The sequence below is a fragment of the Mauremys reevesii genome, linkage group 13 (assembly GCF_016161935.1).
Source record: "Mauremys reevesii isolate NIE-2019 linkage group 13, ASM1616193v1, whole genome shotgun sequence".
NCBI lineage: Eukaryota > Metazoa > Chordata > Testudines > Geoemydidae > Mauremys > Mauremys reevesii.
The window spans coordinates 22,031,315-22,052,910 of NC_052635.1; the positions used below are offsets into that span (position 1 = coordinate 22,031,315).

The following is a 21,596-nucleotide window of genomic DNA, read 5'->3' on the forward strand; positions in this document are numbered from 1 at the left end:
TTGGGTTCAAACGCAGGCCATGTCATTAGAATGAAACACAGAGGACAGCCCCGGGAGTCACACACAGACCCTGCCAGCCGGTGCGCCCTCCATGCAGACATGACCACGCCTTCCTGGGCTCATTCCAGCCCCGTTCTCAGGGGATTGAGTGCTGCTGACCAAGCCAGCTGGCCTTGCCCGCCTAGGGAGAAGTGTCCCAATGGGGGCTGTGCCACTGACCTCATGGGGGCAGGATTTCATTCTGCAGGGCTCAGTCTGCACTACACGCTGCGGGGAACATTTCCCAGCCCTGCCGCTAACCCTGGCAGGAGCACTGGTGTAGATCAGCGGCTGGCATTGGAACCGCTGTGTCAGCTAACCCTGCTCAGGCCTAGACAACATAGCGTGGCAATCGGTGGCCTGTTTCCACTAGCCACTTCCATTTTGGCTGTCACTGACATGGCCACAGCAGCAGCAGCAAGACTGGGCCATTCTAAGAAGCAGGGCCTGTGCCGTAGCACCATTGGCATCCACTGGAGCAGCATCAGCGTTCCCCAGCTGCAGATCGGGCCCATTCCCTTCAGTGGTGTCACACAGGCCTGACTCTCATGTACACAGCTCTGGCGCTGGGTTTAACTTGGGCGAGTACGGCACTGAGAGCCGTGTAGAGGGACCGTCGTCTAAATGAGAACAAGGCACCGGCGCCTCAGGCCCTGTGCCTGGCTGACTCCCGGCAGTACGGTTTGAAGGACCATGCTGAAAGTGGAGCGCTCGGATTTTCCCCTTAGCAGAAATGTTTCAAATTCAGACATTACAGCTGCTCCCTGCCTCCAAGTCACTGGCACTTTGCAATGCAGACGGGTTTGCTACAGAGATTTCACACATGGAAACGTGGCTTTTGAATCGCTCTGCAAAAAGAAACACACGCTGTCTTCTCCTGCAGCTGTCTCTGGGGTGGAACACAGCAGCACGCAGTATGATTAGACAAGGCCACAGGGTCTATTTGAAACCTTAGGGAGATTTTAAGGCAGCAGAATATAATTATCCAAATGTAAAGTGTGACCAGCACTGTGAGGCTGAGATCTCAGCTCTCATGCAAAGTGCTGTCTGAGCTTTAGTTATCACAAGCCATCAGGTTCTGCTCCTCTGGAAAGACACATCCTCCTGCCCACCAGGTCCGCAATGTTGCATTGGCTCGGTAGTAATAAGCTGTAGGATTTGCACAGCTTCTGTATCAAATGCTATGATTTGCAGATGTCAGAGCATTCTAATAGTATGATCAAACAAGGCAGGCAACTGGTTTAACAGAACCATTGATTTTTCTGTCTGCCAGGTAACTGTGATTCAATAGCCATTATTGTCTTCCGAGAACTGGTTGGGAGCTGGGTTCATTGCAAACAAAGGAGTTAACAAGCTGTAAAACAATCAATAAACCATAGCTGAAGATATCAGGAAATGAGATCGCTTGTGAGTCAGTGGGAGAATGCGTCTCTTTAGCAACTGGATGTCTGTTCCTGCCAACGGTTACAGTCTTTCGGCGGGTTTGTCTGGAATGCTGAACACCCCAAAGCCAGAATCAGAACTACCGGCACTGATCTAGCTGGCGAGAACAAATGGGACAAATGCCAACTTTTGCCAAAAAAGACGGGCTAACTGGGACATGCTTTAAAAAAGGGATTGTCTGGGCCAAAATGGGACATATGGTCACCCTAAGTTCTGATGATCTCAGAATCATGCTCTGGATTTCAGCCTTGACCTTAGGCTTTGTGCTGCTGAGGCAACACAGGACAATTCAATGCCACTGATCCATTGCTTGCTGCAAGTGGGGATTTTTCAAGAGCTCTTCATTCTCCTGCCCTGCTTTGTGTTAGCAAGCCTGGCTGCAGAATGGCTGTGAATGAGTAGCAGCAGGGGAGTGTTAGAAGACACTGGCCTAGTTAGACAGAGCAGCTCTTGGACAACTGGATGTAGGACACGGCTGAAATATTGGATATTGGGCCCGCAGGCTGTTCCCTGGGAGGGGACAATGCGTCACCTAGGCCCATTCTCAATGGGATTTAAACCCACGTCCCTAGGGAAACAGTGCCTTGTTTGATGATTTGCTGTCTCAGTTTGCCTTTGGGCCAGGAGGCTGAGGGCTTAGGGGCTGCCTCTGGGCCAGTGTTGCCAGCGCTCATGAATCTTGTGATAATTATTGTTTTCCTTAAAGCTCCAGCTCCTGGAATCAGGGGGAACTGTGATGATTTCAGCTTTCATTCTTAAAGAAAAAGTAAGTTTCTAGCCATTGTGGCTGTGGAGAAAGCTTCAAAATGTGACCCCAGCACACCCTAAAGGCTCCCAAAGCAGAAGGCAACTAGAAAGTACCTATTGTGTTTACATGATCTCATGATTTGAAAGCCAATCTCATGATTTTTGGTGCCCCTGACTCATGATTTTTGAACATTCGGGGTAGGCAATTCTGCAGGGCTCAATCCCTGCTGGCAGCACAGCGCAGCAGGAAGGAGGGGCCTGCACCTTCGGGGGTGCCAGCTTAGAGAGGCTCTTTTAAACCACGGCCCCTCCAGCTCCCCAGTGCCCTTCTGTAAAGGAAGGAGGCCTAACCCCAGCAGCCTGGCTCAGCAGGGCTGGGTTTGCCTCCAGCAGTGCTGTGTGGCCAGTGTGGCAGTCGGCCCTTTGCAGCAGGAGCCAGGATGCCTGGAGCCAGGACAGCTGGAGCCAGCACTGCAACAACCAACTTGCCCTAACACACCCACTAGGCAGCACAGCAGCACTTATCGTTTAACCCTCCGAGTGCTGACAGCAGCTATAGAAATCAAGGGCTGCACCATTGTCCCCTTTTCTGTCACATCACAGCAGCTTGTGCATTTCCTTGGCACCATTGGAAGGCGTTCTTGGCATCAGGCTTGTCACCAGCTAAGGAGTCATTGCTCTGCCTGGGTCAGCGAAGTTAACTCGCTCGTGCTGGAGAGCAGGCACCATGACTCCCCAGGAACTGGTTCTTTAAGACATTAGTGGTGTAAAGTTGGGAGAAGGGACTGGAAAGCAGGGCTGGACGGCAAGCAGAATCCAGCACCCTCTTACTGCTCTGTTCATGGTTTTCAGGGGGTGGGGCTATCTCCTAGCCAGCGCCATCTCCACTGTACTTAATGCTCATCTTATACCCCTAGAACATGCCAGCTCCTATTTCTAATGCCCAATGCTATAGTCAGTCAGTGCCCTAGCAATGTCCTGCCCCAGACCTCTGTGTTCATTACCCACCCAATGTCCTACTCACGCACGCCAAATCCTCGGCTAAAAAGACAATAGAACGCTTCAAATTTAAGCTCAGTAGAACACATTCCTTTGCATGTGCTGCCAAAGGTACGAGAACAATGAGCAGGACTTCGGAGTACATTGAGAAGGTTCCATTTGGTAAAGCACATTCCTTCTGCGGCTGTTATTGAAACGAGGTACTTATAACAATGACTCATAAGAGACAGCCGAAAATCGACCCACACCCAGTAAATGCACCAGCACCAGGCGGCAGTGTGGAACTGTTTATTAACAGACAAGAGACTCGGCATACACAGCTACAGAGCAAGTCTGAATATTTAATACAGTTATAATCTTGTATATACAGAAAGAGAATTATAATTAACTAAGCAGCCATGTGTAATAATTGATAAGGCTGTTATTCTGGCTCAGGCAACTTTTGCTTTTCTTTTTATAACTATGTTCTTCCTTTTTGCTTTAATGTTTTAAAACCCCGGATTCGCAATATAGAATAGCAAAGACACTGACCCCAAGACACCACCTCGTAGCTCAGAGACGCCACGCAGGGCCCTGGGAGGACATTTCATTTTGATTTTAGAATTCAAGGAATTTTGAAGGATAAAAATCAGCCCTGAAAGAAATGATACAATTTAGTTCAAAATGTAAGTTGGGAAGCACCCCATTTCAGTCAGTTGAGTGTGTGTGTGGGGGGGGCACCAGCGACATGTGGGAGGGGATGCTGCAGTGCTTTCATAGGCAGTGGAAGGTGCTGGATATGTATGGGGGGTTACATTTTACATGCTATTGAGTTGTTGTAGCCTCACCAGTCTGCTAGCAGACTCAGGGCAGGATCATTCTGACAGGGGCACGCCACAGAGGGGCCCACGCCCCTCAGCTCTGATCGTTTGCCCACCCTTCAGAAACAGATCGCCCAGAAACTCCACTCTGAAAGTCGGCTTGGCTCCCCCAGGACTAGCTGCTATTCTGCTTCCCTAACAGGCTTCAAACTCCAAGCCTGGCCCAAGGGAAGAGGAGGAGACTCAAGATCTGCCTTGTGGAGCTGAGAGCAGAATTTTGCCTTTCGGCCTCAGTCCTGCCTTTGCTGAGCTCCCTCAACTCCCCTTGACATCCCAGAGAACCGAGGATGCTCAGGAGGTCACAGGCTCAGTACAAGCGGTGCCTGGAGAGAGGAAGAGACTCCGGCAGCATGTAGCTCAGAACTGCTCCAGTTGGCGGAGGACTATTGCTCTCAGACTGTGCAGGAGTGGGAGAGCTAGAATAGGCCTGGGAAGCATGAATGAGGGGCAATGAGTAACACACTTCAGCTCCCATATTATTAAACATGGCAGAGAGGGGTACTAGGGCTGTTAGCAGGATTTTTGCTGGTACCCACTGCAGGCAAAGTCCCGTGGGTTGTAGAATGCTGGGTAGGTAGTGTTTGGCACCCATGTTCTGCACCTGTGTGAAATGCCTTTACCCTCAGGCAGAAGAGTGTTCTGAGCTGCCTCCTAGGGCGATTTCCCATTCACATCAAGGGACTGGCCAGAAGATTAATCAAATAACTCTACAGCTGGTAGGCTTCTCGCCATGGTAATGTCTATTTAAATCGCTCTGACCCGACATCATGCAGTGGGGTGAGCGTATGTGGCTTGGTTTCGTCTTCAGACATTTACAGGACCATGAGCGTGGACGTGCAGGAAAATACTTCCTAGCTAGCAGTGGTGACAGGAGACAGATTGCCAGCCTGGGAGGCTGACGTCCTCCACGCAGCCCCATGTGTAGTTATAATGTGGCTGGGGCAGTGCAAGCTGCCAAACACATCACCTTGCCCATGGCCTTGGATTTCAACCCAGTGGCATCCCTGCTAGAAGTGAGGGGGAGCTCAGGTGCCAAGGCCCATTCGGTTGTTGGCTGCTCTGCGGGGCAGCCAGCGGGGAGGCTGACCAGTGCCCATTATGCTGTGGGGGTACCTACACGCAGGGGTTGTTTGGAGCCATGGAATTGCAGTGAGGCCATCTGACTCCACGCTACAGAATTAGGCCAGTGCCGGCGGTTAGTGCAACTGCTCTAAGACTAAGATGAGTCCATTGCCAGCCACAGCCTTAAAGAGGCCATGCTGGGGCCGGGAGGGCTGAAATTAGAGCTCATGGATGTGGCTGGCAGGCATGGGCAGGGGCGGCTCTAGGTATTTTGCAGCCCCAAGCACGGCAGGCAGGCTGCCTTCTGCGGCTTGCCTGTGGGAAGTCCCCAGTTCCGCGGATTCGGCGGCACGCCTGCGGGAGGTCCACCAAAGCCGCGGGACCAGCGGACCCTCCGCAGGCATGCCACTGAAGGCAACCTGCCTGCCGCCCTCGCAGTGATCGGCAGAGCGCCCCTCACCCCCGTGGCTTGCCGCCCCAAGCACGCGCTTGGCGTGCTGGTGCCTGGAGCCGCCCCGGGCATGGGTGCATGCTCTGCCTGCCCTCTGCGCTCCCTGACTACTGTATTGTTGTGCATGGGCAGGGAGAGTGGAGCAAATGGCTTGTCTAGAGGTGTTGTGGGACCTTTGCAGAGATTTAGATCCAGCCATTCCGCACTGATTCCCAGAGGATCTGTGTAGGTCCTGGCTCCACTGACCCTGCTCAGAGCACAGAAGATCCCCCCATTTCCCCACACTGCCATCCCCCAAGGGGCCCATAGTGCAGTGGCTGGACACAGCTCAATCCAGAGTCCCTCAATGCCTTGCCCTGAATTCAACAGCAGCTGAGTGCCAGAGGGCAATAAACGTCCCTTGTCCTCCATTCTTTGCTCCCCCACAACGCGGCTCAGGCTTGGCACTGCTGTCTCTGCAGCGCTCCCAGCCCCACGGGTCAGGCCCACGTGAGTTCTGCCCCCTGCATGTCATCACATGACACTGGACTTCAGGCTAGCCGGATATCAAGTACCTTGGTAGCTGCTTCTTTATCCACTCACATGGGTGTGGTCATGTGGTCTTCGAAGATGGTACATTCCGGGGCGGAGCATCATAGCTGGAAAGGCTGATTGGCTGGCAGCAATGACACATCACTGTGGAAAGTCACATTGTGAGAGGAGAGGGATAAAATACTCCCAGGAGGGACAGCCTGGTGCAGCCAGAGGAGGGAGCAGGCAGGACTGTACAAGCGACGAAGAGGGGAGGCTGCAGACACACTGGGGAGGGAGAGCCAGGGATCTGAGAGTGAGGATTCCTCGTCCGTCCGTGCGCCGGCTGCTTTTCGGAGCGGGCAGCAGAGGATCAATTATTGTTCACAATCCACCAGGAGGCTGGGAAAGCAAACAGGGAAAGAGCATGAGCCACAAAGTGCTAAAGGGGGCACTCATATATTGTTTAGTGCACAGGGGAAAGACAGGGAGAGCTGGGTTCTACCCCAGAGACTTCCCCATGGCCGTGGGCAGGTGACTGACTCTGTCTGGGCCTCAGTTCCCCTTCTGTAGAATGGGTATAAGACCCAGGGGTTGCAGGGATTGATTCACTAAGTACTTTGAGAGCCTCAGGTGCTCAGTGCGGGGTAAGGTGGCTGTGGGGCAGGTGGGAGCCCCTCTGCTCACTCATCTCAGGACGAACTGCCCCCAGGCTCGCAGCCATGGGAATCTCATACCCCTCCCTGCCCTGGCACAGCACCAAGGCCACGGTCCACCCTGAGTTTTCACGCTGGCTAAACTGCACAGAAGTCACGGTGAGTTTCGCCTGTGCAAGGATGTGAGGATCTAGCCCAGCAGGATCTCCAACCCCCTGGGTTGTTCTCCCATCCCACTAAACAAGGCAGAAATACTGGGACTAAATGTACTTAACACCTTGATCTTAACACTCCAGCACCAGCTCTGAGCCCTGCCCAGCACAGGGGCCTCTTCAGTTCATTTTGCCTGGCTGTGACAGCTTGATACACGGGCAGGGCCCCTTTAAGCCCAGCGACAGCCCCCTCCCTGCCAAGAACAGGAGATGTGCAAAAGGCAACCTCTCCCTCCAGAGCAGCGCTGGGTGCCCCCAGCTGAGCCAGGCAGCTGAGCCCCACTGCCATCCTCTCCCCTGGGTCAGTTCTGGCGATGACCTTGCTGGACGTTAGCTTCATGTTTTGCTGCTGACTCTTGCTAGGACAGCTCCTAATCACCGCTTAGCTGTGCCTTCCCCATAGGTCAGCAGGACGCACTGTGGTAGCTAGCGCAAGGAGCAATGATATCGCACTCCAAATCCCAGCCCTTCACAGGGCAAACGGTTGGGAGCAGGGGGCTGCATCAGCAGGACTGGAGCAAGGAGGAGGAACATGACAGCTGGGTAGAGAATATAGTCCAGATTAGCCACACCCTGAGCTCAGATTCCGGTGGGGCTCTGGGGCGATGGTGGACCTGGGCTGGTTTTTGTTTTACCTGCCCCTGCTTAAGGCTAGCTGAGGTTCTCCCTCAGTGCCCTTGCAATCAGGGAGACCACGTTTCCAGAAGGCCTGAGGCCTGGGCTCCCTGCTAAATCTGCATTAAGGTGCTTTACAATGAAATTTAGGCACAAATCTGAGCGCTTGTCCCTCTGCTGACCTGCCTTGTGCTCCTCACACACAACTGGGGCAGGAAAATGTGACCACAATTTCTGTCCACAAATGGGAATGAGGCCTGAGCTACCCATTAGAGCCACATCTTGGAATATAGGGCAGGGGCAGGGCTGGGAGTTCAATGCAGCAATTTAAGACAAGAGCCAGGTTGCTTTCAGAAGGGTTTTGCACCCACTTTGAGATTTGTGACCCAGGAAAGGCCGATAGGGCCATCGGAAAGCTGACCAAAAATACACCAGAGATGAAGGCAAACAACATTGCAGCGTGTAGCATGCTTATCGCCTCTTGTAATAGTAACAGCTATTAATAAATCATACACATCACTGCGGTAGCTCTTTACACATTCATAGCTCTTTACAAGCCTTGACTAATTCATTAATCCTGCTTGTCTTTCTCTCTCTCTCGCCTGCTTCCTTACAGTTTACAGAATAAATGTTGCAAGAGCTGGGGTGTTAGCCTCAGTGTTCTAGCCAAATTCATATTTGAACAGTTACATTCTGTCTCCTTAAATTCCTTCTCCAGCTAAGTTTACATCCTCACGTCCTGTTCTTAACTGTTGCTACTGTTGGGTAGTGTTGCTCTGTGCTGTTAAACAACTACTGTGTTCCGCCACAGAGCTGGATGCATTGCCGTGGTGGGTGAATGGATTCCTACAGTACTAAATGGGTGTATGCAGTATATAATGACATCAGTGGGTGTTATTCCCGAGTAAAGGTGGCAGGATGGAATCCATAGTTTGCAATTCCCGTTAGAGGCTCATCGCAATACGTTTGGGTGGAAGAGTACCCCACCTGGGAAGAGCATGGTGGTCACGAGCTCTGGAGACTCCAGCAAGTCAATGATGGCCCACTGGAACTTCTTGCTGCAGTTGGACTGCAAGTGACTGCAAAGCAATATGGAGAGTTAGGACAATGTCAAAGCCGGTATGATTGTGTCAGATCTAGCCTGCACGTTGCTATACGGAGGTGGGGGAGAGCTGTTGTGTGGGTGTGCAAAAGAGGAAGAGTGTGCATGGACACGCCACCCCTGTGCACACCCTGTGCACACACTGCTCTGGGGAAGTCCTTACATTCCCAAGAGCAGAACGCCTTCTGTCTCGAATGTGCTGATAGCTCACCCATCCACACATGATGGTGGTTAGCAATCACTCACAATGCAAATGCCCCCTTGTGGTCATTTGATCCTGCTGCCCTGTGCAGATACAGTAGATGTAAATAACTAGACAGGTCAAATCAGGGAGGCAGTAGCCACTGGCAGGCGCAGGAAGAAGTGAAGAAAGGTGAGCATCCTGAATAGAAATCCCGTCTTATCTCTTTCACAAGAACTGCACTTGGATGCAGCCTTCCTCAGCCCGGATACCTTCAGCAATGAATTGCAATTAGCCTCAAACCTTCTCCACGAAGTCACGTCCTGCCAGAACTCATAGAGAATGAAGCAGGCCTCGCTCGTCAGCTTGCGGGAAGACATGCTGCAGGGACAATAATGAATGCTCTCAGTATGGCAGCTTCTGGGATAAATGGGGCCATGCTGAGCAGCCAGCCTGGCTCCTGAGCCTTGGTGATTTATCTGCAGTGACTCACTGATGGGTTTTTTGTCTTGTATAGAAAAATAATATTCTTGTGAGCATCTTAAAGAGCAGCAGTAGCATATAAATAAATACACAACTCTGCTGCAGCCTCAGGCAATCGGCATGGATAGCGCTGCATTCTGCAGGGGCCGCTACATTCAGAACCCTTTCCACCCAAGCCATGTGGAGTGCTGTGCAAGCAATAGACTGATGTGCACACATGTGCAAAGAACCAGCACCTTTCAGCCTTCCATTGAGCAGTGCCAGCCCAACATGCTGGGGCATCACAGCTAGAGCAGGGCAGGAACTGGGTTTCCCAGCCTACAGACATTTTCAGGATACTTGGACAAAAAGTCAAAAACTTGAAAATTGTCACAAATTGAAAATCAGGAAAAAAAAAGTCAGTTTGGGTTTATGGAAATGTTTTAATGATTTCAAAAGGTTTTGTTTCACTTTTGACCTTTTTGTTTAAAAAAATGTTGATTTTTTTACTGTAATTAGCTTAAAATTTGAAAGAAAAACTTGTTTTGAATGGGAAACCTGGATTTTTTTGTTTGGAAAATGTCAAAAAGGGACGTTTCAATTCTTTACAAACTTTATTTTTTTCCAAAAATGTTTTGCATCAAGAGCTGAACACATTGGTGCAGGGAACTGGAACAGAAGGATTCACAACACTTAGGATATGTAGAGCATTTTACATGTTCAAAGCACTGTACGGACTCATTAACTCATTCATGCTCACAGTTATTGGTCCCATTTTACAGAGGAAGAAAGCGAGGCAGAAAGCTGGAGGGAGGTGTTCAAGGTCACACTGTAAGAGAGTAGCAGAGCCAAGATGAGACTCCAGGCCCCACTGTTTGCTCACCCCACGCGTATATCTCTAACCTACACCAGCTTCCAGAGCGGTAAGTGCCTGACATGTTCACACAATGGGGGAGGGAGGGGAGAGAGAGCCCATACAGATTGTGAAATGCCTAAAGGAGAATTTACCATTCAACTGTAATGTAATTCTTTGGACTAGGAACATAGACTCAATCCCTCTAACTCGCCCCCTGTGGAGCAAAGGTAACAATTACTGCAATCAAAAGAACAAACCAAACAGCAGAATCCAAGAGAGTGCAGTTAACTCTGAGCTGTGCTGGAGCATCACAGCTGCTGTGTTCACAGAGTTACTCACTCACTGGGCCCTCAGAAGGCACTTGGAGAAAGGCATCAGAGAAACTTTACTTCTAGGCTAATCCAACTCGAGCGGCTCACCATTTTGCACGCAGCCGGCCTTCCGGCAGAAAAACACAGTTTCATTGAAACCAATCTTTTTCATAGGGAAATGACAATTCGGAGGAGAAATTACAACGTTCTTCCACAGCAAGTCCCATATGTTTTGTTTAAATCGAAAATCCGAAGTGACATTTTAAATTGACACAAAATGAAAATTTTCTATTTCCAACCAGTTCAAATCTTCCTGCAGGAAAACCGACATCTTTCAACTAAGCCACATTTTGAGACTTGCCACAGACACCCCGGGGAGCCTGGGGCAGAATCAGACACCACCCCCAGCTCTGGGTCATTTCTGCCTTGTTTTCAGAATTCAGCCCTTTTGGACTGCTGGGGTGAGGGATGTGCCTTTGGTTCAGACAGAGGCCTTCAGTCTCAGGGGCTCTCAGCCAGACACTTTTCAAACCAAAGGGGAATGGTGGACACAGTACTGAAATGTGATTGGTGTACCCCACCTCGCCCTTCCTCCCATTATCTCTCATCTCATGCTGTGCCATTGCAATATATCATGGTACTCCACAGCTGTGATCAAAGCCAGGACTTTCAGCACCAAAACCACAGGCCTCCTTAGCTAGGAGTAAGTAGTTGGCTGTTACAGTTGCTGGGAGCACCCACTAGAGGGACACATGCTAAGTTGCAATCGGAGGTGTGACTGCAGCTCGTGTGGGCATTCCTGTGCCAGCTTTAATCTAGCTAGTGCAGCTAAAAATAGCAGTGAAGACAGGGACGTGGACCCTGGCACAGGCTGCACAAGTGTGCACAGAGCCCAGGGGGATGTACTCACATTGCTAGCCCATGCTAGGATCTGGCTATCACTTCTTCCCTGTTGTTCAGAGTCGTGCTAGCTAGACTAAAGCTAGCACAGGTAGGCAGTCACGTCTCTGACTCAGGAGCGGCAGAAGCGCCCTGAAAGTGGGGGGGGGCTACAGGTGCCTGAACTGAGGCCCAGCCCCCATGCCATCTCTTCCCCCGAGGCCCCACCCCAATCTGCTCCTCTCTGCCCCCACTTTTAAAATGGGAGGGCCATGGCTCCCTGGCCCCCTCATTACGAAGCCCCTGCTTTGACTGCCATGTAGACAAACCCTCAGCCAAAATGTTATGCCAGTATAACAACACTCCATCCTTCCACAGCTCCTGCCAGCTGAGGCTCTCAAAGATATTTGCAAATACTAGCGATCAGACTCCCCTGTGAGAGAGTGATTACTGTGATTATTTTACAGACAAGGACACTGAGAGGCAACCAGGTTAACTAACTTGCTTAGGCAGCAAGGCAGTGACAGCGGAGAATCAGATTCAGGTCTCCTGAATCTCAGCTCCCTGCTGTGACTACCAGGCCACACTACCCATCATGCCCATAGCTCTCCAGTCATACCTCTGTGGCATGGTCAATGAATTCATCACCTATATATTGTGCTCCATAAAAGACACTTCTTTCAGCTCTGGCACTAAGGGACAGATTTTCAAAATTATTGAGGTGCCTAAATGGGATTTTCAAAGGTGCTTAAGCAGTTTCGATGCCTAGGCCCAGATCTGCAAAGGTATTTAGGTGCCTAACTTCTATTGACTTCAATGGGAATGCAATACCTCCCTTCCTTAGATGTTTTGTTAATCCCACCGGTGCTGATCAGCATCTTTAGGTACCTAAATCCCTTTGAAAATCTGGCCCCAATTCCCCAATGGGAGCAGCTGTGGGGGGCACCTCCTTCCTTGCTTGGCAAAAGGGAAGAATGTACCCAATGTCTTCTTTCACAGGAAAAAAGAGAATTACAATATTGGGAGGAGGGGACTGAGTATCAAGACGCCTGGGTCTTTTTCAGCTCTGCCACTGACTTCTGGGATAAGATTTTGGTCAAGTTACTTAGCTTCTCCATTTCCAGTCTGTAAGAGGGATAATAATAATTCACAGCAATAACAGGAATACTTCCCTATCTGACACAGGTATCTAGTGTTGTAGCATTTCCCTACTTCTCAGGAGTGTTGCGAGGATGGATGAGTTAACGTCTGCATGGCGTCTCTGCAGTGCTGTACAGGTGCTAACTGTCATTATTTAGAGCACTTCCTTCATGTGTTGTGCGATTCCTGAACGCTTGGAATTTCAGGTGTAAGGTGTGAAGCATTGTGATCAGCGACATTATGGACACCCATATTTCCCCCAGCCAAATGTCTGATTCCACAGCTGCTCAGGAGACTTACTGTAAGCAGCGGCTCTGACCAGCTGTGACCTCTGTGTAGGATTGGAGTGCCTGGTGGAATCCCTCTAAGCCGCTCTCTGTCACTGACAGCTGTCTCTGAGCCACCAGGATGTGCTGCAGGGAGAGAGGGCACAGTCAGGACTCCAGGCCAAGCCTGCAGGGCCTTGCTAGAGGCAAAGGTGCCGACTCGTTGAGAGGGTCACTACTCTTGCTCCAGGAGCTCACTGGGGCTGCCCTTTGTACTACAGATTCGCCGCTCCCTCTGCTTTCCCCTGCCCATCACACTGCATGGTGGCTTATTAGTGCCCTTTCTTCACACACAGACCCATGGATGGAAACACGCTCTCCTCAGAGGAACCATTTAGTGGATGGAACTTATGCCCTAGTCTGCCCACCGTTCTGGTTCCCTTTTCTGCCAATCTGGGGCACAAGAAGTGCGAGAATGTGGAACAATGACTCCAGCTTCAGAACAATGCCGGGAGCTCTCCCTGGTGAGTTCAACCAGGAATGTGCACATCTGTGTGGCAGTGCAGGGACAGGAGGCCTGTACCCATCTGCACCCGCACATATGTGGAGGTGAGTGTGAGAGAGAATCTCTTTGTGTCTCTGTGCTACCAATCAATGGAAAGCAGCAGGCCTAGAACTTACAGCGTTTCTCCCTTTGCAAACAACTTCTTCTTTTAGAGGCTCCAGCCTTGGGCTCTGCATTTGTAGAAAAGCAAAACCATTACTAATACGAGAATTTGATTACAGGGGAAAACAAGGGTGGGGTCAGGGCTGGCCTTGGCTCCAGGCAGCTGGGGGCAGCGGCCCAGGGCAGCCTGTCAGAGGGTGCTGTGGGCAGGGTTTGCCTGAGTCCCACCTGACCCGCCGAGAGCCAGCTGGACTGATGGAGGAGGCAGGCAGGCAGGCCAGCAGCAGTGTCTGGAGAGGGTGGAAGGGCCCGAGCTGCAGGAGGGCAGTTGCATGACCAGCCAGGTGACTCCTCCGGAGCAGGGGTGCCCCTCCATGGGGCCTTCAAGAGAATCCCCACTGGATATTAACCCACTGGCCAAACCAACTTGGGACTTGACAGAGCAGCGATCTGCTCCAGAGAGGCTGGGGACTTGAAGAACAAGGGGGGTGGCACCTCAGCAGAGCTCTGCAGGGAAGGTCGAACGGTGAGTAGGAGGGGGGCCGGTGGGTCAGGACTGAGCTGTCCCAGACCTGAAAGAACAAGGGGTGCTCAGGTCAGGAGTGGGTCCATTAGCGGAGCTGAGCGGGGGTCCAGAACCAGAACAATAGGGAGTGCTGCAGGCCAGGACTGAGGCGAGTCAGAGGTGATGCTGCACTGGCTGAGATGCAAGGGCCCAGGCCCACCCTCGGAGGGGGGCTGCGGGGTGGGGTTGAGCTGTATTACCATATGCGGAACAAGTCTCCCCTCTGCCCACTCACCTTGCATTCCAGTTTGTCAATGAGCTGCTGTAGCCTGTTAATCTGAGCCGCCCACTGGCTGTCAGCTTCGACACAAGCCCCTAGATGGAATATTGACAGGGAGATGCCATTGTTAGCCAGGTTCACATAGGGACGGCTCAGTTCACCCACACCTGGGCTGTCTGCCCCAGCTCTTTGTATTGACTAGGTCCTCTGGCAGCAGGCACAACAGACTGAGAAAGTGGTGAACCTTTCTTGCTGCCTTTTAGCGCTTAGGGGACAGATTTATTTGGCATTTATTGGCTCTGGAAGGCAGACAATATTTTACTCTCTTTCTGTCTAAATAATACACCCTTCCTTGAGACTGCAGGCAATGTCTGCAATGTCTGGATTTCACTGCCAGCGGGATGGGAGCCCTCTGGATTTCTTGTGATTTATGCGACTACAATGAGCCGATCCTGGTCCCACTAATGTTAATGCCAGAGTACCAGCTGGGGTTCAGCTAAGCATCCAGAGGTGCAGGTGCTGATCTGAACTATCTCCAGGGACTGCTGGATGGGTGGGGACAGGAGGGGAGCAGGAAGGCTGTGAGGTGGTATGGATTGGGTGGGGCAGGCAGGGCTTAGAATCATATGGATACACTTCTGAACATTTGGATCTAAACCAGACCCAAACTCTGATCCTTACTCCGAAGGAGACTGAGAAGCTCCAACTAACTACAGATAGGATGGTCCCCGGAACATCAGCACTGGCGTCCTTCCTGGCGGCAGGACTGCATACAGAACAATGGCCTGATCTGACTTCCTCCAGAACGTTGGTTCAGATATTTCCCCATCCATCAAGCTATGCCAAATCACAGAAAGACACACGAGGCTTCCTTGAACTCGAGCATTATAACTCACATCCCGTCAGGAAAGCAGACTCAGAGCCGGTGTTCACACCCTGCCATGTTTCATTGCATCCCACACTGCTACCCTCCAAAGGCAGCAAGGTCCCAAGAGACAGGCGGCACAGTGGCAATGGCTTCTCCCTCATCCGCCTGGACCTGCCAATACCTGTAGTAAGCATCCCGGAGTAGGGATCCGTTGGAGACAAGCAGACGGTCTTCTGAGCTCTGCGCCCACATCTCCTGCCAGATCTCAGGCCAATGAAGACTTCAGATTTCTTCAAGTCTTTCCTAAAAACAAAAAGGATGCACTCAGCGCAGCCCGCCGGCTACATCCTTCCCTGTGTCTGCCACCACCGGCTTCACCGTGGGAATGGGGTGTGCAGGCACCACACAGAGGCAGGGAAACTAGCAAGACAATCATGTTTTCACTAATAGAGATCTATTGGAGGCCGGATCCTGAATGTTAGATGACACCAGAAGGAAGAAACCAAGACCTTCTGGCTGAGCAGGAAGAGCTCATGTTCTAATACAGGCATATGTGCTGCCCAAACGTTCAGACATGGCAGATTGGCACAGTCACACCCACTTCTGGGTCTGCACATGAATGCTCAAATGACAACAGAAAAACAGCTCAGTCATCCAGGAGCGTCTCAGACCTGATCCGGAGCAGTGCTGACTGAGTGCTCAAGCCCCACTCACATCTTACTAGGTGCTTCTTCAAGCAAACTCCCTTTCAAGTCAGCTAGTGGCTGGCCCAGAGCGGGCGGGCTGGGCAGTGCAGCGCCTGTGCTGGGGACCAGTTGAACTGAAGCAGTTGGGGCAGGCAGTGCCTGGATTGTTTTTTCAGTGATCTGCACAATTCTCAGGGTACAGCGACACTGCACACACCTTACAGCAGCATGTAGAGGGCAGACACTGCCTGCCCCCTTAACCCAGGAATAAATAGCAGTGCAGGTGATGAGACGCTGCTTAGGTGAGTAGAGCAAAGACATGCCAGAGCCTTTGGCTAAGTACTTTACATGGCTTTCTGCATGCCCAAGCAGTGCCTCTCCCATGACACTGCCATTTTAGCAACGTAGCATCCTGCTGCTTCCCCTTGTCAGTGCCCTTCCCAGACACAGTGAAAGGCTCCGGCAGTGGGAAAAGGCTCTGGCAGCTCCTTGGGGTGGGAAAAGGCTCCGGCAGTGGGAAAAGGCTCTGGCAGCTCCTTGGGGTGGGAAAAGGCTCCGGCAGTGAGGAAAGACTCCGACAGCAGGGAGAAGGCAATGGGGAAAGCAGCTCCCCGCTGCTGGAACCTTTCCCCACTGCCTCCCCTGGCCAGAGCCTTTCCTGGCCACATGCAGCCATGCAGCGCAGTGTGGACTCAGCCTGCCCTTCACTGCAGTGTGTAGCTACACATGCACTACACGCCACCACCAGCGACATGCAGTGTAGACACAGCCTCAGCGGAAGACCCAAAGGAGCATGTCAGAAGAACAGGGGTCCAATCCAGAGAGCACAGTAAGAGCGTGTCCAAGTGCCTCCAGCCTCTGGCCCTCGCTGGCGCGGTGTTTCCTCAGCTCTCTAGTAATGGGCCTGTTTGCTGGTAACTAAGGGGGCAAAGTGGGTCACGGGGCTCAGGAACGAAGCCAACGAGGAGCAGAACATGCAGCAGCACGTGGGAATGAGAGTTCCCCTAACTCTGGGGGTCAGCTGTGTTAATACGCAGGCACTGGGAGTTGTGTTTTGTAGCATTAACACCCTGCTGCAAGAGGGGCTCTTTTGGGAGGCCATTAGCCCAAGCCACATTGGGAACCAAGCACAAAAGGGTGGGTCCCAAATACACACCTCACCATGGGCCACGCTCCCAACCTCCCATGGGTGCCGCTATAGGCTGCCCCACGCCAGCCGCCCCGGCATTACCTCTCCCACCCGGCCTGCTCTTCGATCGTGTCTGAGGCGCACTCCAGCGAGGCCTGCAGGGTCTGCAGCTGGGTCCTGGTCTCCCGTAGCAGGAAGCGGGTCACAAACTGCTCCATCTTGGAGGAACTCTCATACTCCTGTGGGGAAGGAGAGAGAGGGAATGTCACACCTGCCGCCGGATCATGGGTGCTCCAGGAGAGCTCTCACCTGGGCTGCAGCCACCTCTCCTGCAATGTCTCAGGCCCGTCTCCCTCCCACCCAGCACCTCACTGGGACTTGGCACAGTAATGGTGCTGCTGTCCAAAGAGCTCCGGGCACTGGACAACCATTCAGAGCCCCTCCCAAGCCCCCAGGCAGAGAGGTTAATGCATTCCCACTTATCAGGTGGGAAACTGAGGCATGAGCGGAGTGAGTTCATGCTTTTATGAATAAACATAAAAAAATGCTACAGACTTTAATACTGGGTTGGCTTTGCTTTCCTGTAAAGACCTTAGAGCCTTGAGATAAGTGCTGGGAACATCAAAATCTATAAATGCCTTGTCCAAGGTCACGGAGAAAGTCAGTGGCAGAGCCTGGGACAAGAACCTAGGAATCTCAGCTCCCAATCCTCTGCCCTAACTACTCGCTTGTACAGCTTCTTGTGCCCAGCAGAGCTGGATATAGGCAAGGCAGCTGGTAGCTCTTCATCTCCTCATTGAGCTGTGGTGTATTAAACACTAGAGATGATTGCGGGCCGTGGGGTAGAAGTGGGCAATTTAAAACAGAAATCAGATTAAAGGGAAACCACAGCTGGCCTCCTCTCGTCAGGCACAGTCAGCTCCAAATTGCAAGGATGCTAATGGCATTTTCACAGGTCAAACTCTTCAGGAGTTCTCATTCCCAGGCTCTCAGCAGTGCTGGATATTGAATGCACTGCTGTGGAAAAGGGAACCATTCGGCAACAATCAGCAGCTCTCTAGTGCAGTGCAAAACTCAGTTACTAGCTGCAGAAGGGATCCCTGGGACAAACAGCACAGCACAGCGAGCATCGATGGGCCTCCCCACTGGCAGCTTCACGGAGGCCAACGAGTCGGACTGAATGGGCCAGAGAGCCCAAACACCTTCCTCGAGCCCAGAGGCAGGTGGGGCAGCACGGCAGAGCATACCCGTTGCTATCCTGGTGTGCTTGTTGTGGGACCAACAAAAGGCCAGTTCTCAACTGAGGGTACACAGAGGTCTTCTGGGGGTACATCAACTCATCTCGATATTTGCCTAGTTTTATAACAGGCAACATAAAAAGCTCTAGCAAAGTCAGTGCAAACTAAAATTCATAGACACTGGTTTGTTTATACTGCTCTGTACACTATACATTGAAATGGAAGCACAATATTTATATTCCAATTGATTATTGGACCCATTGTTCAGTACTAATGTGCTGGGACACTTTTGTACTTTTATGTCCGATTTTGTAAGTTTTAAAGTAAGGTGAAACTTGTGGGTACCCAAGACAATTGAGACTCTTGAAAGGGGCACAGAAGTCTGGAAAGATTGAGAGCCACTGGACCAGAGTCCCCAGGGCAGCCCATCCGGCACCTCTCCCCATCGCCGAATCCACACCCCCCTCCCGCAAAGAGAATCATTTGAAATTGTCATTGCATTGGCAGGGACTGGACCCGCAGCTTCTTTCCTCTCAGATTAAACTCAATACACAAATGCAACTAACGAGTAGGTCAAATTTATCCTTGGTTTAACTCCACGGACTTCCAAGGAATGGCAGCAGGCAAGAATATGGCCCTCTGTGTGCTGGGCCACGCACAATATGAGAACGATTGAGCTCAGCCAGCAGCCGGGAGACTGGAGGAGTCTCTGCCTTCAAGGATACATAGCACTTCTGGCTTGAACTAACCCAGCCTGGACTCTGAACCAAATTCAGACATTCATCAGCCCCGTTGGTGACAGATCTCAGACCCAGGACAAGGCTTTGCCTCATAAGAGCTAAAGTTTCCAGCTGCAGTTCAAAGTGACACAAGCAAAAGTTTGAGAATAGGCTTTTTCTATAAAATCCATATAAAAATATCCCACTGTTACCATGTTATCTGGTTATCTGTCTGTGGAAGGAGGTGAGAGATGTCCTATATCCATAAGCCATTTCTTATGTTCTTATGTTCTGGGCATCCTGATGGCCAATGTAGGAGAGAATTCAAGGGATATTTTTTAAACACAGATAAAATCATTTTTACTCCTAAAACTGGAAACAAAATATGACCAACAATTACAGTGAAAATCTCTGATAAAACTGATAAATATCCGATAACTATAACACAACAGAAATTCTCCTGATCGGTGTCCTGATTCAGTGATCCAGCCCTATTCAGCAAAACACCCCGGCACACGCTTAACTTTAGGTATTTGCTTAAATCATGTCAAGTCCAATGGAAATTGCACATAGTCTTAAGTGCTTTGCTGAACTGAGGCCAAAGACCGAGCATTGTAGAGCAGGAGTGATCATGTTCCTTTGATAGCCTGTTGTTATTCAGATTGTAAGCAGAGGTGAGCCACAAAATATATGGGGCATGCAGCTAACACTCATTGTGGAGAATAAAGCTGACGAGAAAGGCATGGGCACTTTAATAATATTATATGCTTCTCTAGCACTTTTCCCAGGAATCTCAAAGTATTACGCCTTGCAACAGCCCATCTCCTGGGCAAATATTTACTACGCCCACCTAACAGTGTCATAGTATCACAGTCCATCTTAAACAGGAGATGATTATTAATCAAAACTTCTACAACTAGAGTCACAGACCAACAGGCTTTCACCCAGCTTGAGTTCCAGCTTTCTTTTTCTTGTTTACCATCCTGTCTGGAATACTATACAGCACACAGAGACATCCAGCAGCTGAACTATATGCTGCAAATAAACATACTATTATAAGCAGAGGGAGGATCTGAGATACTGAAAGTGAATTGCTGAAAGTCACACAGCAAATCAGTGGCAAGGCTGGGAAGAAATCCCAGGGATCCTGATGCCCAGTCACCCGCTGTAGCTGCTAGACACCACTTCTCCTACAGACACTGAGCTAAGGCCATCACCTCCTGCAGGACACTGATATGACAAAAGAGCTTACTTCACCACAGAAAGGTAAAATAAACATAACACTTTCCCATGAAAGAACCCAGAGAATTGGGTGCAGACAGTGAAGGGGAATATGACTGGAGCACTGGGAAGAATGGCGATAACCAGCGGAATTTAGAAAATGCTCCCTCAGGAAAATCACGTGGCAGTACAAAGGGGAAGAACTGGTACTGGGATTTAGCTTCCGTTCGGGTGACATTCCTGTGACGCTTCCCACGGGTGCCCCATGTTGTTAGTCACCTTGCTACCACTTGCCCTTAGTGTAAGGAAGTCTTGTTTCTGCCTGCCATGGGTCATCTCCCTACTCCGCCGACCATGGGCAACACAAACCAACCCCTTGAGGCCCTGCAGGCCCTGCTGTCAGTCTGCAGGTCAGTGACTGGCACATTCCAGCCCTGGAGCCCTCCGAGCTTCTCCCTACAGTGCCCAGCCCTATGGCCACTGGACACTCGCAGCATTCACAGATTAGCTGCTTCCAAAGAAACAGCTCGGCCCAGCCCACCAGCTCCACCTCAGATCAACACACCCGCTCTAGTCTATGCCTCAGTCATGCCTGAGCCTGGTGCAGGGGCACAAGAGGGGGAAGGGATGGGAGGAAGGGCCATCCATCCGCACACAGCAACATGGCGGCAGCATACACAGAGTGTAGAGGGTGAGCACATAGCACGGGATGGGGCAACGCCAGCTCCGGACTCTCGAGGAGGCACTGATTTGCATGCACCCCCATGCACTGCAGGGTGTGGCTGGGACACACAACAGTCCTCACCCAGAGTTCCTGGTGAGGGAAATGGACCCAGCGCCATCACAAGAACACACTGGGGCAGGCTGGTGGGTTTTACTGGCCTGGGGCTGCTCCTGTTCATCCCATTCATTCATCACTTTATCAATCCTGTTGGCATCTTCTTCCCTGCTGCCCCTGCACCAGGCGGGCACGACGGCAGAGTGCTGATGGCTGCCACGGGAGCGGGTTAGGGCCCCCTTGCTGAACTAAAGGGATGCATTGGGATGAATTTCACAGCATACGAAGAGGAGACGACTCAGCTCTTTGGAGACCACGCGCATGAATTCGTCTTCCACATTTGTTTAGAAGGCAGCATGCAGGGGTAGGGCTAAAGTAAAGGTCAGAGGTCATTGAGGGAATCAGGGCAGGCAATGAGGGGACTCTGAAGAGCGGGCTAGATAGCCACACAGCCATTTTCCACGCCATCCCACCACTTCTGTGGTGGTCAGGTTCATTGGTGCTATTACACTGGGAGTAAATCGGTGCAACCGAGGGCAGAATCCAGCCCCTGAAGCTCAGGTGATGCTTAGCTGAGAGATCAAGCTGGAGATTTCACAAGAGGAAGATTTTTGAGGCTTCTGGTGCAGGGAAGCAATTCCACTGGCTACCTGCAGCCCTTGCTAACAACCCGGGAGCACTAAAGGGAAGCTCTCCACACATTCCCCTTCCCGT

General features: G+C 51.3%; 1 protein-coding gene across 1 annotated transcript in view; it reads right to left on the reverse strand.

Moving 5' to 3' along the window:
* Positions 1-6,381: 6,381 nt before the first annotated feature.
* The window catches only part of NECAB3 (N-terminal EF-hand calcium binding protein 3), a 125,075-nt gene continuing 109,860 nt past the window's right edge, over positions 6,382-21,596 (reverse strand). Inside the window, exons 6-13 of the mRNA XM_039499328.1 lie at positions 17,029-17,165; positions 15,293-15,414; positions 14,259-14,338; positions 13,473-13,526; positions 12,826-12,938; positions 9,181-9,258; positions 8,582-8,673; positions 6,382-6,513 (exon numbers count right to left, since the gene is read on the reverse strand). Of these exons, the coding sequence (XP_039355262.1) occupies positions 6,485-6,513; positions 8,582-8,673; positions 9,181-9,258; positions 12,826-12,938; positions 13,473-13,526; positions 14,259-14,338; positions 15,293-15,414; positions 17,029-17,165 (705 nt within the window). The 3' untranslated portion in view covers positions 6,382-6,484. The remainder of the gene's footprint in view (positions 6,514-8,581; positions 8,674-9,180; positions 9,259-12,825; positions 12,939-13,472; positions 13,527-14,258; positions 14,339-15,292; positions 15,415-17,028; positions 17,166-21,596) is intronic.